This window comes from Anopheles bellator, chromosome 2 (genome assembly GCF_943735745.2).
Source record: "Anopheles bellator chromosome 2, idAnoBellAS_SP24_06.2, whole genome shotgun sequence".
In the NCBI taxonomy this organism is placed as follows: Eukaryota; Metazoa; Arthropoda; class Insecta; order Diptera; family Culicidae; genus Anopheles; species Anopheles bellator.
The window spans coordinates 2478002-2494586 of record NC_071286.1 but is presented as its reverse complement, the minus strand read 5'-3'; the positions used below and the strand labels follow the sequence as shown (position 1 = coordinate 2494586).

At 45.8% G+C, this 16585-nt stretch overlaps 4 protein-coding genes across 10 annotated transcripts in view; all 4 read right to left on the bottom strand.

Moving 5' to 3' along the window:
• LOC131212343 (alpha-1,6-mannosyl-glycoprotein 2-beta-N-acetylglucosaminyltransferase) overlaps positions 1–887 on the bottom strand; it is a 38760-nt gene extending 37873 nt beyond the window's left edge. For all 3 annotated transcript variants that reach the window (XM_058206167.1, XM_058206168.1, XM_058206169.1), the window contains exon 1: positions 721–887. The gene's annotated coding sequence lies outside the window, so the exon portion shown is untranslated. The remainder of the gene's footprint in view (positions 1–720) is intronic.
• Positions 888–4390: 3503 nt separating this feature from the next.
• LOC131209062 (phosphoglycerate mutase 2-like) lies at positions 4391–9595 on the bottom strand. Of its 4 annotated transcripts, XR_009156846.1 has the most exons (5): positions 6659–6796; positions 6266–6581; positions 5388–5885; positions 4626–4967; positions 4391–4549 (listed from the first exon to the last, which is right to left on the bottom strand). XR_009156846.1 is itself a non-coding variant. In XM_058202036.1 (4 exons), the coding sequence occupies exons 2-4, from the start codon at positions 6369–6371 to the stop codon at positions 4804–4806; spliced, it is 768 nt and encodes a 255-aa protein (XP_058058019.1). In that variant the 5' UTR covers positions 6372–6581; positions 9438–9595; the 3' UTR covers positions 4391–4803. The 4 variants fall into 4 exon arrangements, 3 of the variants coding, with proteins under 3 accessions (XP_058058019.1, XP_058058020.1, XP_058058018.1); XM_058202036.1 differs by lacking the exon at positions 6659–6796 and adding an exon at positions 9438–9595 and having other exon boundaries at positions 4391–4967; XM_058202037.1 differs by having other exon boundaries at positions 4391–4958; positions 6659–6797.
• A 284-nt stretch (positions 9596–9879) lies between these two features.
• On the bottom strand, positions 9880–10574 carry LOC131210921 (uncharacterized). Its single transcript, XM_058204241.1, has 3 exons — positions 10519–10574; positions 10298–10444; positions 9880–10147 (listed from the first exon to the last, which is right to left on the bottom strand). Exons 2-3 carry the CDS (start codon positions 10409–10411, stop codon positions 10052–10054), a joined length of 210 nt encoding a protein of 69 aa, XP_058060224.1. The 5' UTR covers positions 10412–10444; positions 10519–10574; the 3' UTR covers positions 9880–10051.
• A 219-nt stretch (positions 10575–10793) lies between these two features.
• On the bottom strand, positions 10794–16055 carry LOC131208307 (RNA pseudouridylate synthase domain-containing protein 1-like). Of its 2 annotated transcripts, XM_058200992.1 has the most exons (4): positions 15078–16055; positions 14750–14993; positions 14207–14583; positions 10794–11902 (listed from the first exon to the last, which is right to left on the bottom strand). In XM_058200992.1, the coding sequence occupies exons 1-4, from the start codon at positions 15312–15314 to the stop codon at positions 11900–11902; spliced, it is 861 nt and encodes a 286-aa protein (XP_058056975.1). In that variant the 5' UTR covers positions 15315–16055; the 3' UTR covers positions 10794–11899. The 2 variants fall into 2 exon arrangements, with proteins under 2 accessions (XP_058056975.1, XP_058056974.1); XM_058200991.1 differs by having other exon boundaries at positions 10794–14583.
• Between the last annotated feature and the right edge of the window lie 530 nt (positions 16056–16585).

Here is a 16585-nt window from a genome sequence, read left to right as displayed (position 1 = left end):
TCCTCATTGTCACTCTCTGAAGAGTCCTCATAAATTGCGACATCTTCAGATCCATGCTGATGCCACATTTTTTAAATGATTTCACAACAACTTCTGTTTTAACTCCCTGCCATGACTTAAAAACGATATTGTATGGATAATTATATTCCTAACAAGTGTTTCATTTTATAATTTATTCAATAATACCATAGAATATGTACCTAAAAGGGCACATTTGTATGTTTGGAGAAGACAAAACGTTTACTCCCCTTGTATAACGCGCACCCAGATTTTAGAGCTAAAAAAATTGGGAAAAAAGTGCGCGTTATACACGGAAAAATACGGTACTTTCATTCATGAGTCTCTCCGAACAACGGGCGCCCGCTCGGTGAGGTAAAAAAAGGTTTCGAAGCTGCAGGAACGGAAACAACCCGTGCGAAAGGGAGTGTACATCTGGCACGGAGTGTTTTGCCAATACCAGATGATTTGGGGGCCCGATCGGTTACTGCTTCGTATTGATTACTGGGTAGTGATGGCCACCCGGGAATGTCAGCCCTGGCCTAGCAGCTATTTTCGCACATCGCCCCACTGCTTCGTTCTCGGGTCACACGAAGTTGGGGCCATGCAGTGCACGTCACACAGCCGGGTTTCAATGGGTCTGATAAACCATCTCTATTTATGGGACGAATTCAAGGGAAGGACCAAAAACAGCACACATCAGGGACCAAAACACAACCATACGTCACGCGCGTGTCGACCCGATTCCTTCGTTTCTCGATCACACTGGCACAGCACCACGGCACGGCGGAAAATGGCCGCCTAGCTAACCTTCCGGGTGCGCGATTTCGCACGCAACTAGAACCACTAGACCACAATTATTGCTGCCGACGACCAGCGGCCCTGCGAGACACGTTTTTGACACAGCGCGGACGAGCCGATTTTGACACTTGCTGGTGCCATTTCATGCACACGAACGAACGCGAACCGCGCAAAGGCAAAGGATTGTGGATTGTGTGGCCACCTTGCCAGAAACCTCTTGCCCGAGCATCTCCGGCGCCAGCTGGCCATCTCGTTCTCGCACACGGGCAAACTCTCCGCCGCCAGTATCGGCCATCTTTTGCTGGTCAACATTCCCACTGTACACTGTTTACATCACATATTCTTCGCGTGTTGTCAGTTGCTCTCTCTCGCTCTCTCGCTCTCGGTTGCTTGAGAGTTGGCTCTCTCTTTCCACTGCCCCACGGTTCAGATCACTAATCTCATGTTTTGCATCTTGAAATGAATGGTAGTAGGGCTCGCATGCTGCGCCACCACCGCGGACTACAGTGATGGACGGATGCAACGTTACACCGTTTGTTATTCGAATTTCTCAACACGTGTTCTGGTCGGCGGTGACTGATGGAGAAGCCTGGTGACTCTTGCCAGCAGCATCTACTAAGCAGTATATTTTGCCAAACATCGACTAAGTTCCCAGCTAAATCGAAAGCCAATATGAAATTGGCACCGCGAAGCGACTTGGATACACAAAAAAAAACCCGTACCATGTTTCCACTGCGAACATAATGATACGCTACACTGTCCGCCAACACACGCGCACAGTGCGCAACCGCCATCGCCGACGTTCATTTTTACGTGCGCTGGTGGGGGAGTATTCGATCATTCGGGCGCCCCTTACGGGAAAACCGCGAAAACGACGGACAAACGAGTGGACGAAGTGATTTCCCCAGATTTCACGATTTCATCGACACTTCATCGCACGTTCGCACGATTAGATGAATAACAACAATCGGGAGCGTGCTGGTGTGCGTGTCTCCACACTTGTCTCTTGTTTCGTTTCTTTGCTTGCTCTCTCTCTCTTTTTCGCTCTATCTCTCTCATATTCTGGGTCTCTCTCTTTTGCGCCTGTCTTTCACATACACGTACACACATTTTCTCATTCTTTTCTCGTTTATGCTCATGCGATAAATCCAATGAAGCCCTACGGCAAACCAGATCCAAGCGGATTGATCTTGTGTGTCGGTCTGTTGGATAGCCAAAACCATAAACCATCACCACAAAGGCACTGATCGACGACTGCGTTTTATGGCCGTGATATCAACACTGGTCAGTCGGTATGTTGGTTGCTTGACCTCTCGCTGTTGAGGTCTCGAGGTTCACGTGACCCAGCTTGGCCCCGACGTTCGGCGTGATTGAATATGATCACCATGCTTATCGTGAGTGAACCGAGGAATTTTTATTTTCAGTAGCCGATATGGTCAACCCAAAGATATGAACAACCGGGGGTCAATGGCAAGAGTGCGTTATCGGTACTTTGTAGTGGTTTAAAAACGAATTTTAGAAAATTGGTGTCGGAACATTTGAATCTTTTACCTATCGTTCCTTGTATCCATCGTTTCGGGATCATTTGCTACGAACATACAAGTAATTGCGAGAGATTATGCTGTGCTTCGAAAGTATGTTTCATATTTTTCAACATTATTTCAACGTTTTCCGTGGCTGGTTATTCTTGCAACTCCATAGGACGTCGTGTTAATACTCCCGATGACTCTGATTACTGTCGCTCTAAAGTTCAACCACCACCATATACCCCAGTCGGCTGCAGACTGGTTTGTGGTGCTTTCATCTAGTTTATTTTTTCTTATCTGCTGCCCTAACACATTCCGGTTATTCACTTTCCGATGGCAATGTACCGTAGGCGATGTAATTGCTGCCCGATTTCTATTACGCAACATGATAATCGTAACGATCTTAATGATCACAGTAAACACATTGCCACACATGCTGGGTTCCTTTTCCGCACTTTCGTCGTTAACTTCGAACGCTTCGTAATGCTCTGGGGGAATTTCGACTACTTACAATTTGCCCAAAGTTTCTCTGTTTTATCATCATCTTCATTGGACACGTTTGAATCCCATTCCCAACAAACAATACTTGTGTCAAACGGGAAACGCGATGAATACTAATGTGCGCGGCCACGGGAACTGCCGGGGCCTACGACCAAGAACCGCTGGCCAAGGCAAACCTCAATGTGCACCGAAGCGTGAAAGCATTTCGTGGTTGCTTTCGACCTGAGCTCTTTTGCTCCTCAGGCTGATTATTTTGCAATGGAATAATGTATTTCTAATTTTACGTTATGTTCCATCCATTTTGCCCGGATATGGTCGAGCACCAGGGCCGCGGTTTGCGGACCGCATCAAGCCGGACCGCCGGACGCTAAAAGCAATCTTTCGGAGCGTAAAATTTGGAGCCGCTATGATTGATGATGATACGCGGGTCTTTGCTGCTTGACCATTGAGGTTCGGATGGCGATACGGCCGGGACCGGGAAGGGACGGTTCTAGGCTAGGCAAACCTACTGTTTGCCTGCATCATTGTTGAACAACGGCGAGTCGTCGGGTGTGGGTCGGGGAGTACAACGAACTTTATCGACTGAAGAAATCTTAATTGAATAACGAATAGAATCGTTTATTTGCCTAATATTGCCGTCACGCGCGTTCCGGGATTCAGTGAAAATGGAGTATGAAATGTGTGTCCGGTGTTGCGTGGTAATCCGCCTTAACCAATCTTAACTGCTTGTCGTACTATGTAAACCAGGTGCCGAAGAACACGAAACCATAATGTCTTATGATTGTAGAATTTCCTCAAACCTGCCATATGTCAAGTGTTACAATCTCAGTTTTGGTGTTCAATTATGGTGGTGTGACAAAGTTAATTGTATCACTCTACGGAACACGACACTCGCGGTAGAAGATTCTCACGGAGATATCAACGAAAATGTGGGACGAGTTTTAATTGATACAATTGATGACACAAACAGACGCTGATTAACAGGCGATTTCATCGAAGATATGGATGTAAAACACGACTATGGTTCTGACGGTACTATCTTTTAAGTGGCCGGTGCTGGAAGTGGATTGCGAAGGTGCTTGACTTCGCTAATTGATGCTTGAACTGTTTACTTTTTTACTTTGTTATCAGTTTTGCAGGAAACTACTGGAAATGATGCAGGTTGCTTTTGATTGGTTACATTTCATCATCCCAGTAACAAGCAGAATCCGAATTCGGTGTAAGGTTTATAGGGCTACAGCTGGTAAGGCGAAGGCTGAGCCTAAGTTATATCTGATTGATAATGGAGCAGATTGGGCTGTTCGATAAGTGGTGTTTACAGTTGATAAATATGCGGTAACATAGGCCCATTTACTTCAAGAGGCAGACTTCTTGGCTCCGGGCACTTCGAATGTTTGAAGAATGTTATCTTTACTGTTCGCTTCTTGCTCGATTGTTGTTTGCTATAAAGTATGTTAATAACCAACGCGGGTTTTGTGCATCGTTTAGTAGTGTCACAATGACGAAGATGTCCCGGGTCAGTCTATCGACAACGCTAATTGACGCAAAAAAACGATTATTTATCATGTGTTTATTCAATAGTACTTTATTTTAGTTTCGCACACACGGAAACACAGGCATTAAAATGAATAAAAATCCAATTAAAGTTTATTCTACAAGTAGAAAAATAACATAAACAAAATTGCTTCTGCCTTTTACGATAAACGGACAAATATTTTCGAAATCTGTAAAAATAAATATAAAATTGGGGAAAATATAATGCAAATAAAAGATCTAAAAGGACAGATATTATAGGTATACTTGAAAACTGCAAGCGGAAAAGATATCCTCGTTGTATCGCGACCGTACACAAAAAGAAAGAGTAAAGCAAGCACCCCAATTTACCGACTGCTTAAATTCGATCAGCGCTCCAGGCGATCGTGAGGTAGAGCTTTGCACTGGATCATCGACCATCGGAAGAAGTAGAGACAGCGCTGCCTTACTTCCCACCTATCGATGCCACTTTTTCCATCGCCTTCAGGACAGTGTCGTCGTTGGCGAGAAACCGGATGTTACCCACCATCTTCATCGAAGAGTCGAAATCAATGATGAATGGAATACTGTTCGGCAGGTTGAACTTCATGATGTCCGCGTCTGAAATACCTTTAGATGGTAAGTATTGTGTTTCGGTTTTGTGTTTGGTGATATGAATTATTGGTGATATGGTGCAATTATAGTGAAAGTGTTTGGAGGAAATTTGAATATTGTACAACACCGCCGTTTGAAGCACCACGATTATGATTTCAAAAGATAAAGAGAAAGAGAGAGAAAGAGAGAAAAATATATATTTATATAATTTTGAACCTCCACCGTGTAGATATTTTAGCATTCGTTAGTTAGCCAGCATATCTAAGAAACGGTTAAAACAAACACTAAACTCACTCGGGATTATGGTTTTCTCTTGAATTTTTAAATCAAAAAAACTCCAATCACACGTAGCAAAATTGTTGGCTACAACCATGCATCCCATAAGCGGTTCACCAACCGTGGTCCTTATTGTCTTAAGTAGTGGAATAAAATTACCTTGGATGTGCTTCACCAGTCCACGCAGACTCGTTCCGTGGGCCACGACCAGTACCCGTTTGCCGGCCCGTACCTCAGGTATAATCGAATCCGTCCACTCCGGCACGACCCGCTCCATCGTCGTCTCTAGCGTTTCCGTTGTCGGGAAGTCCTTTTCGTTGATGTGCCGCAAACGGGGATTGTTCTTGATCGCATGGTAGTACGGATTGTTTGGTTCGATCGCGGGCGGTGGAATGTCGAAGCTCCGGCGCCATATCTGCACCTGCTCCTCGCCATAGATATCGGCCATCTGGCGCTTGTTGAAGCCAGTCAGCGCCCCGTAGTGCCGTTCGTTCAGACGCCACAGCTGCCGCACCGGGATACTGGTTAGTTTGAGCTCGTTCAGTATGACCTCTAGTGTTTGGTTGGCGCGTCGTAGACAGGATGTGAACGCTATGTCGTAGCGCATGTTTTCACGCTTAAGCGCCGCGGCAGACACTTCCAGGGCATCCCATTCTCCTGAAGCAAGAAGGTAAATTCCGGGAATTTTTCTTTTTAGTACTGTTTTTTTACAAAATAAAATGATATCAATTTCATAGGGGCCCAGGACGCAGCGCTAACCTTGAAACCTAATGTTGATCGGTTGAAAATAGGCGCACAGAAGATTGAACCTGTTTGTTGACCCTTCATTGTATCGCCACAACATCGTAGCTTTAAAACCAAAATAGCTTCGCATGCCGAAGCGCGCGTCGAAAAGACTAGCTCGGAAAGCTTACAAGACATGGTCAAAGTTTTGCTTCCGCGACTCGTTGGATAACCCGTGCCGGGCGATGCTCGAATCAGATGTCACGTTTGTCCGCAGCAGGAATCGGAAAAAGAGAAGTGATGTGTGAACTTACCCTCTTCACTTAGTCCCACGTCGTGCCAGCCGCAAAAGAGGTTCATCTTGTTCCACTCACTTTCGCCGTGGCGCACGAACGTGACACTGAACTTTGCAACCGCCATCGTCGTTTCACCTATTTCTATCGCTTCCGATAGCTAGTCCGTACAGAACGGTTGCTGATGCTTGTTGCTTGGTCGAGGTCTTTTGCCTTCGAAGATATGCACTCGCTCTCGGTGCACGATGTTCAGTTCGGTCAATCAAACCTTTGACGAGAGGAGAAGCTTTATTGCACGCTTCCGACAACCTGATCGTAGCACATGGTTAACGTTCACCTACGGGAAACATGAAAAACGGCATAAATGAATGAAAATCTGCATCGTGATGACGTCGCTTGTAAATGGAATGCAACCTAATGGAACGAAAAGAACAGAATCGAATCGACCGGTAACCAGATGGATGCACCTTTCGCCGAACAACCGTTCACCACCAAGGGTTCTAGCACTAGACTGACGGGCCTTGGATCCGATCGTTTCCTCGATCGCGCGCGGTTGTTTGATGCGCATGGATATGGTGGGCGTGCGGCGAACCCCGCTGAGCATGTATTAATGGGATCAGCTTGAGGTAATTTAACGGCCCTTATTCAACGTCGGTCGGCTGCATCGTCGTTCTCGTCGCCGCCGACGTCCTTGGAACGGTGGACGAAACCCGAAGCAACGGAGAGCTTGTCGACAGCGGTCCACCGACAGAAACGACGAGCTGCGAGAATGCAACCAAACTCACTGCTACGCTATGCTGATAAGCGCAGAAGATCGACACCCACACGCAGATCCGTTGAATTCTCTGACGCGCGAGTTACGGACGCACACACATTTTCGTTAACATTGTTTGACCAATCCCTCATATCGCGGTGCCCTCATTTAAGGGACCACCGCGACCCGTAGGCACAACTTTCAGGCTACGGCCAAGATGGGTGCTCGCTGCCAATGGTCCGTGAAGATCTCTCTGCCATGGCGGGGTTTGGCTGGCTTCACCCGGTTCTTTATCTCATCAGCTCTTGTCTGGCTGGGCAGTACCGAGACTCTGGTGCCGCAGTTCTGTTTACCTTTGACTAATAAACTATGACCAATGCTTCGTTCAAGCTACTGGATTTGGTCACGTAATATATTTTAGATATGCTCAGGTCAGCGACAAGTATTCCACGAGTCACTCCCTCTCAACAGCGGGTTATTGATGGTTCTACGGCACGCATAATTCACGCTCGAACCTACCAACAACTTGTGTTGAATGAACAGAGCATAGGCAAACCAGGATAATTTGCTTCAAAACTAAGTACCTTTGGTCTTGGTTCTGAATTTCTAAATTACTGAGGTTTTAAACACGCAAATGAAACACAAATTCGGCTTTTCCACCATAAGGTTTTCAACTATCAAAAGAAAATAAAATATCAAATATCACCAAAAGCATACTTTGATTAGAATTGAAAATTCTTCGATTCCATACGATCGAAGGAAGCCCAAACCAACATTAACTGAACACAAACTGCGTGCAAGAAATAAATTCAGGACTAAATTCACCATGAAGGAAAGGCGACATTCATGAAAAAAAAACAAAAAAAAAAGTTGATCGACCGTAACCCGCTACGGTTGTAAAGCGCGGACTCCCCGCGGATAACACCTGACTCAAGCGCAATTGGCTTGGGCAACAATCAAATACGCAGCTTCGTTTCGAACCCACGGTGAAACCTGAACCACGGTGTCAGCTGCGCTTTGCGACCATCGATGAATCATTACAAGCCGTTAGCGCATTCCTTTACGTTCTCCTTTCTTGGCGCTGAAGCTTAGTGAAGGCGTGTTTGGCCTTCGTTGCAAGAAACGCAAAAGAATGGAAATCGTGCCCCGAACCCGGTTCCCTATGTTGAGCAGTCCTCCCCTCCGGGTTCTTCTTCAATGGAATGCAATACTGTAGAGAAAACGGAACCCACAAAAAAGCGATAACTGCGCCACCAGACGTTCCCGACCCGGCAACGCATTCGTGCCGCCATAAGAAAACCGGCTCCGCGTGTTTACTATCCAGTCAGGCCGTGAAGCGCAGGACACAACGCGGTTCTGTTAATGAATGAAATATGTTTCAGGTTGCCCGCGTAGGCTGTCCGTCGACATGCAGAGCGCGTTTCGAATTCTTTGCATAATTTGTTTGTTTATCGAAGTTTGTTTTTTTTGTCTGACGATCTCTGTGCGCGCAACGGCGGCATCGGTTGAGCGTTTCCGGAGCTTTTTGATGGAATACCAATTAATGGGCACTTCGAGTGTAATATTCGTGAAACGCTGTTTAAAAGAAGCCGTCACAGGTGTTTTATTGGGTAGGAAAAATATCGTATACTACTGTCTTCAATAAAAAAGAAAGATCAACAACAAACTCGTTTTCAAATTAAATAGTGCACCGTTTTAAGTCACGACTTGGTAAACTCGACAAAAACTTCGTTACTTCGAAACTTGTCGTTTTGAAAGGAAACCATTGATATTGTGAAGCAACATTCCCCCATTTTAATCAGGCAAACGTGTCAAGCGTCACTTTATCGTAACCCTACCGGATACTCGAACGATCGCCACGACAAGTGTGATTCTTATTGCGTATGCGCAATATATTAAGCGCCGCGAGGCATTAAATCCACGTTGCCTTGCAGCGTTCAGCCACCACTCGTTCGGATCCTCAGCATCTTGCGTGTTATTTTTAAGCCTTCACACTTCGTCGGTGTTCAGTGTCGCCTCCAAACACGGTCAACGGCTTCACGCTTTTTCACGTGAACCATCGACTGGACTCGAGCATAGTTCAAAGAACTGGAACCGAAAGGCCGACTGCGCAAGGCCATCGCAAAGGTAGCAACAGATAGCTTTGGGTCGGCGGATAACTGGCACCGGAATGTTCTGCCACCGTGTACACACTCAAGGTCATTTGAGGTTCATAATGTTTAACGTAGCCCAATGGGGTAGCAAACTGTGCTAACATCGGATGTGAGTGAAGCACAACGTAAATGCAAAACCGGGAAGGTTGACATACTTTCTTTGTTTAAATTACAATGCAGTGTCATTGAGGGACTGAGGCTTGGAACAGATGGTGAACTGCATATTTGACACGCATGCAGAGTGCAACAGGACCTTTGCCGTCGCGGCCCAAAAGTGAACACTTACCAAGGACGTCGCCCGAAGAGCTGGGAGGAAGTGCTGTGCTGCGTCAGCAGAATGTAAAACGATACCAGGCAAAACGACTTCAGACAATGATAAAACGGCACCACTTCGACAACGAACAAACGAACAGACGATTTTTCTACCGATCACCGTATGCCGCTCATAACAAAACACAACTAATCGAGCAAACGTAAATAAAAACAACACTTCAAACTTCAATATTGAAGCGCGGCAGTGTTGCCAGCTAAACCAAGTTTCGTATGAAAACACAATCTTTGCATTTACTCAGCGATTCATACGAAAAAAGGGTTTGCCTCTAAATTACGAATTGTGCTCGCTAGCCGTAGGCGATTTCCCAGCGGCTGGCCGGACTGATTTCTAATTTCCCGGGCATTTCTCATTTTCCGGCGCACAAGGTTTAGCGGCCATCGCAAAACACTCACAATTGCTATGGTCCGCAAGCATCCTTGCATTTATTCATACTGCCAACGATGGTGTTTGGTATCAACAATCGATTTTTCGTAGCCTAGCTTCGTGGACGATGCCTGGTCGCCGATGGTTTGCGAGGCACACGGACCACGGCTGTTACATATTACTAGAATGTTTCCCCGTTGCGCCTAGTGATTGCCCTTGTACTCGCGAACGTGAGTTACGACCCAAACCGGGTAGGCGAGAACTCCACCGAAGATGGCCAAACCGTGGACGACCTTTTCCTGCGAAAACGCAAAATATTACGTAACGTACTGGTGGCCGACAAAGTTTGTATAGTAATGCGATAAACGGAAGGGATGATTTCGGCCGTTGTTTCAACACTTTGAATCCGCGCCATTGCCGTCCCCGGTCCCCGATGAGCGGACACTTACCCCAAGGGATACGCGAACCTGCGGCAGGGAGCTAGTAACCGAGAAGTACGTTCGGCGCTGCAGAGCCTGAGCGGCCACAGATGCCAAACGGGGAACGGCGGCGTTTGCAATCATCTTTCCGTTGGTTTGATAGTAAGCACGGAGAATCTGGAACCGGTAGAAGATGGTGAGTGGTGCGTTCTAAGCAAAAGGAATTACAAAATCGACAAACTTTGTCTTACCAAAGCAGAAGCAGAGAAATGGTTGGTTTTGCAACTAGTTTTCGCCGAATGACAGCTTCTCGTCAGCTGACAGCGAAGGCCTTTTCGATTGCTCGCAAACATGGGGCTCGTTCGCCGTTAAGAGGCTTTTTCATCCTTGGGCACTGTTCTCCAGTGAAAAAACAGACTGATCGCTGAGATCGATTTCAAAAAGCGTTTTTATTTCTTTTCAAAAGAAATTGTTTAATGTACGTACATAAATGGTTTTTTTCTTTTTTTGTTTGGATTGAGTTTTCTTCCGTACTATGCGTCTATGTTTAAGAAAAAATCTGGATTCGATCTTAATTGTTGGTTCTTTCGGTTTTTTTTCTTCTGTGTATATATATATCCCCATTTTCTTAAACATTAACCGTCCTCCCATTGTATCTTCTAAATGATTTTTGTTTATCGGTATCCTGTTATCGGGTTTAGCTTGTGTATGTGTTTCACTATTGTAATGCAATATTTTTCTATTCAACAGTTTAAGAACAAAACCATTCGAACGGATCTAAACGGGCAAGGAGTCGGTTTGACCACGTGCGTAAGTATGATTGAGTTCCTTCACGGACACGTTTCGCTGTCCGCCGAAAAGCGAGGATCGTAAACGGCAGGATATTTCGAGGGGAATGGAAAACCGACGAAGTTGATAACGCGCTTCAAACACTGTTCGCTTACATTAGCAGAGATTACCTCGGGTACGAAAGGGTTTTGTTTTAGCCTCGTGTTACTTATTTAGTTCGATTTGTTTGACTAGGCGATCGTAAGTGCAGTTTAGAACATTAACGACATTGTTTCGCGATGTGGTTGCATCGTTCGGCGTAGATTGGGTTGTGCAAACTCTTCTCCAGGCCGTTCTTGTGCCACTGGTCGATGGACGTCGCACAATGGATTATTTAGACCTAGGCGCATGTTGAACTGCTTCCTGAGTTTTCATTGATTTGATAAAGGAAGGAGATCTATTTTAAACTGTGTTTGTGAGTTTCGTTTGAATGTTTCCTTCCGTTTAGGTTTCGGTTTTTGTATGTTTTACATGGCAGTGATGGAAAAACAATGCGAACAATGCTGCTCCGGTCACCACTTTCAGTCACAGGGATATCACAATCTTCATGCAACGTTTCGCGCTCATCGTTCAAACACCGGCATTCTCTCTTTTAAACGGCCTATCTCGCGTGCGAACACGTTGCATTCCAGTACGGTCGCGCGTACTGCGATGTGTGGCTTTCCTTTAATTTAAACATCGGATTCTCTACTTATTCAGTGATGAACGTCGCAATCGAACCACTAGAGTCCTACGTTAGGTTTGCCAAATTATTGCGATCGGATAAACTAGCCACAGTCAACCAAAGGTTACTGGAATGGTTGATTACTGGAAAAGAAGGAACACTTTAGAACTTCGTCAAAGAAAAATAATTCGATCATGTACTACAACTGTTAACGCGGCCGATTTACGGTTTGTGAGCGTTCTCGTAACAAGCAAAAATACGATAGAAGAGAACTGTTACCCTTTTTTCACCGCCTCGCGCCACTTTTCTCGTTCGTCATTTTTAGAAGTTTTTTTTGTCTGTCATTTTATGCGATGCAAATACTTGATTGGTATGTTTTGAGATAAGAGTTTTTCCTTTCTTCGGGCTGTGCGTCCTTCGTTTTGAGATAGATAAGAGAGATTAATAAAGCTGACTAATTATTTCTTTTCTGCTGTTGTGATTTGGTGCCTCCACTGACGGCTGTTTATGTGTTTTACGTTTCCCGCCCTAGAACGCCCATACGCATCACAGACTGGAAGATGTAATAGTGCATGGAACAACCGTTGAAGGATTCGTTTGAGTTTAAGGTACAAAAACTTTGTTAATAAGTACACGGCGAACTTGCATTGGTTGCGGCTGTTTTCTTGTTGTGTTGAGTTTATGCATGATAACACTGCTCGTACCGACGGCGTATAATAATAACTATGTAAGAATGTAAATGTAGTTTGTCCATTTTGGTAAGCTATTTCACGCCAGATGCGTCTCACTCGTTTTATTTATACAGCAAATTGCTATTCCGCGTAGGAAAGTGGAGTATGCTTTGACTAGGCGACAAGTAACCGAAGTGACTAACCATTTCACAAGTTTGAAAGTAGAAACCAATGCAGAAAGATTATTGGATTTACTGGGAAAAATTCAACAGTATAATAGCACTGCTCAATAAACTAAATATTGTCGAAATGCTAAAGTTTAAGAATCAATTTGCAACAATGTCTCAGTGTTTGAGCTGCAGTTTAACATTCTAACACTCTTAATGAGCGCATCGTATTATGTTGTGATGCTGAAACAAAACACGTTACTTAGATCAACCACTTTGCATGCTGATCATACAAAGCTCGAGCAGCACTCGGTAGAGAAAAAAGTTAATTACATGGGAAAAACAATTCAGTTCGGCGTGCAAGCGTGAGAAACTGCTATTTCGGGGCTTTTCTCCGGGTCATAGTGACTCATTTCCGACGGATGGGAAAGGTGTGCTTCACGTGCTACGCTCTGTGAACGGTTGTTGGATTCTTTTTTTTCGCATCGCTCACCGTCCGCAATGTGAACTATGTGTGTTGCAAAGTACGCATGAGAAAAAGGTGGCATTTTAGTAGTAAATCGCTATCTAGTTATTTCCTCTACTCCTCAAACTTTATAATGCATTTGTGTTTGCGTTTCATTGTTTCACGATTCTATTTGCGAAGGATTGTTTGTTTTTTTCTAGTTTTCATGTTTTTTCTTCTTCAACAATTTCATAGTCCATAATTAATATGCAAGAGGGTTTGAGTGAAACAAAGTCCAATGTTCAAGCAGCGCTACGTAGCTGCAATGTTGGGTTGCACAGACGTTGCACCGTTCCATGCGGTTAATCTTAACGATCGCACTAATCTACGTTGAAGTCCTCGAAAACTATTCGCAGCGCCTAGCGACGACCTGTTTAAGTGTTTTGCTTCGCCGTTAAAGATGCTGAAACTAGGTTTGTTTTGTTTCTCTAGACTACAGTCTTATTTCCAACCATCCGTCGTCGATTCCGAGTGGATAAATAGGAAATTTATGTATGTTTCGGGTCAACATGTGTTTAGTTATTTTCTTTCACTATACTACCGCGCTGATCGTGCAGGTGTCTTTGTGTGATGACTAGTATAAGTTTTTCCCTTACCCTACTGTTCCAGCATTAACATCGCCACGTGCGTGGGCTATAATGTAATAATTTTCCGCACACTTCCATAAGCTGATTGCGCACTGCCACGAACTCAAGCATCCACCGGTATCAACAGTCTGACTGAGCTACGCTAACTCCCGTAACGGATGTTCGAACAAACGAGGGAACCGTCCATTTCGCAAAAGGACACTGAACTATTGTGAGTGAAAAGTAAAACAACAATTGTGCTATCGAACGAAACTAATTGGATTTGCAAGTTGAGAACGGTTTCGATGCGTCCGGTTTCCTTTCTTTTGTGCTTTCGGCTTCTTTGCCGACTAGTTGCAAAACAATTGTTCTAGAGAGAGTAAATTCGGGAGAAGGATCGAATATTTACATTCAACCGGCGCCGAAAATGATCCAATCTAAACGTGAACGAGCGTGACCTACAAAAGTATATCCTACATGGTTCCCACAAATGTTAAAATGAGTCAATGATATCGAAGGCATTGGCAATGCTGTTCACCTGTTCTACCACCCTCCACTTGTACTTTAGCGCTTTCTCCGTAAACGGATCGTCGGTCTGAATATCGAGGTTCTCGATAGTGTTGGGCAGCACCAGGCGGAAAGCGTGCAGAAACATTCGTGGCGGTGACGTGTCGATCTTGAGACTGTACGTGTAGTCACCGACGATGACGTGACCGATCTGGGCGCAGTGCAACCGCAACTGGTGCCGCCGACCCGTGATTGGCCGCAAAAGAACTTTGGTGACCGGTTTTCCATTGTAGTAGCCCCGATCCAACACCAGCACCTTCGTAATGCTGCGTCGCGGGTTTTGGCAGCGTTCCTCTTCGAGGATAGTACACATTTTTTTGCTGGTGTCCTTAAACCGAATGTCCTCTCCTGGAAATTAGAATGGTAAGTTGACCCAATTAGCCCTTGTGTTTTCGAGGCAGTCGATATTTAATTTGGGTGCACGCTTTTGCTGATGGTTTCAGGCTCATTCGGCTATGGATTGTTATATTCGACACTTCCAAGGAACCGAAAAGAAACTCGAACGAAAGCTTACCTATCGCTATGTCGATCACCTCCTCGTCAAAATCGGTATGACCGCGTAGCAAAGCTAGATAATACTTTCGAGCTCGCTGCTCTTCGAAAACCTGGCACACTTCCTTGCAGGCATTTTTGTTCAACGGAATGCACAATATCCCACTCGTGGCGAAGTCTAGTCGATGGGCAAAGTAAAAATCGTGCGTTAGATTATCCTGTACGTACTCAGGAAACTGTTTTCGCATGATCGTTTGCACCGTTTTCTACAAAGCCAACAAAAAAAGAAGGATTAGAATTAAGACAAACGCCCACAATCTCTAGTGTGCGGACACATTCCCCTGCCGTACCTTTTTGGTGTCGTTCGAATTGATCAGCAGATCGTGCTTTTTGTTGATCACTAGAAAGTTACCGCTGGTGTACAGCACGTCCACCGTTTCGTCCTTCTTCTTGTAGTTGTTGCCCTCGCAGAGTGAAAGAATAAAGTTGACGAAGCGATCGCATAGCACGAGGAAAGCTTTGACGATTTTCTCCACCAGGCCGGTGGAGAAGAACTGAACTATGCGCTCTATAATTTCATCTATCATTCTGAGGAGTGATGCTCACTCGCGCGCGGCGTTCGGTTCACTCTCTTGCGCGCTCGGCCTGACACGCTGGCGGCTCGCTCGATCTGAACCGGGAGGGGGCAGGCTCGGGGATGGTTTGGGCCCGTTTTGGCAACGGTCGCGAAGCGTTGTACTGTTGACCCGATGCCTGACAGCGCACAGATCCTTCCGAGCAAACGAGAGTGACCCTGTTCTAGAATCCTAGCTGCTTATTAATTCACGCTGCATCCTCGTGCAGGCGCGTCGAAGTGCTGTCGAGTGCCGTGGCTTGTGCACTGTGCTCCTTTCTCGGATCGACCCTTTTTCCCATTGACACGCAACGTAGCGAAAAAGCGAGCGGTTGTGAAGGAACAGAAGGTGGACCGAGAAACGGTTCGAGGAAAACACAATCCTTACGGGGTCGATTCCGGGCGCTGGTGCTTTTTCGTTCACTTTTTGTTGCGTCTGGTGTTGACACAGCCTTCACACCGCCACTCCACTGGTGGTGCTATTGGTGCTGTGGCCAGTGCGAGAGGCTGCTTCGGTGGCGGATTTTCCCACTGCTAACCGCATGGGAACAACGGACACGCGGCAACGACGGCACGCAAGGTACGCGTACGCCTTTCGATTGCGAATTCCTACACTGGCCAGGGTTTTGCGGACGGCTCGTTCCGTTTTTTCCCCGTTCATCACAAATACACGCAGCTCGCACCAGCACCGTATCCTTTTTTCTATCACACTGGTTTTTCCATAATCCTGACCTGCTGCTTATGCGATGACTGATCTCATTATTTTCCACCAGAAGGCTACCGCTCTCGTTCTCGCTGCTCGCCAGGACATTCGGTGTCCTGTGTTTTGGCTTCGACCACGATTCGGGACAGGTTGTGCTATAAAATGCTCCGGACTGTCGAATTCGAGATGTCACATTTGAATCCGCCGCACAGGTTCAATCGATAAAGCGCGATGCGGGCCGCAAAGCCGCTTTGTGCGCTGTGCCAGGCGATGGAGCGCAATCTGGACAATAATCGAAATTACAAGCCCTTGCAATGCACTACAAATGATCACAATCGCCCATTTGGTCGATCGCCGTCCGCGTGTATAAACGTAAACAACACAAACACAACACTGCGGCGGGAAGAAAAACTAGAAGCTGGCGCCAGCTGTCAAAGCTGTCAGCAAACGTCCTGTGCTTGTGTAGTTTGTGCGTCGAACAGTTGGGTTGCGATTCTCGATGTGGCTCATTTTGCACAGCTCGAGGTTTCCAATCTCGGTGG

Excerpts from the sequence above, each read along its gene's own strand:
- LOC131210921 (XM_058204241.1), bottom strand. The coding sequence starts at position 10,411 with ATGATTGCAAACGCCGCCGTTCCCCGTTTGGCATCTGTGGCCGCTCAG. Across the intron at positions 10,148-10,297 it reads AGGTTCGCGTATCCCTTGGG|GAAAAGGTCGTCCACGGTTT; the intron begins GTAAGTGTCCGC and ends GCGTTTTCGCAG.
- LOC131208307 (XM_058200991.1), bottom strand. The coding sequence starts at position 15,314 with ATGATAGATGAAATTATAGAGCGCATAGTTCAGTTCTTCTCCACCGGC. Across the intron at positions 14,994-15,077 it reads ATTCGAACGACACCAAAAAG|AAAACGGTGCAAACGATCAT; the intron begins GTACGGCAGGGG and ends TTGGCTTTGTAG. Across the intron at positions 14,584-14,749 it reads GGTGATCGACATAGCGATAG|GAGAGGACATTCGGTTTAAG; the intron begins GTAAGCTTTCGT and ends TCTAATTTCCAG.
- LOC131209062 (XM_058202036.1), bottom strand. The coding sequence starts at position 6,371 with ATGGCGGTTGCAAAGTTCAGTGTCACGTTCGTGCGCCACGGCGAAAGT. Across the intron at positions 5,886-6,265 it reads CGTGGGACTAAGTGAAGAGG|GAGAATGGGATGCCCTGGAA; the intron begins GTAAGTTCACAC and ends TTCTTGCTTCAG. Across the intron at positions 4,968-5,387 it reads ACTGGTGAAGCACATCCAAG|GTATTTCAGACGCGGACATC; the intron begins GTAATTTTATTC and ends TACCATCTAAAG.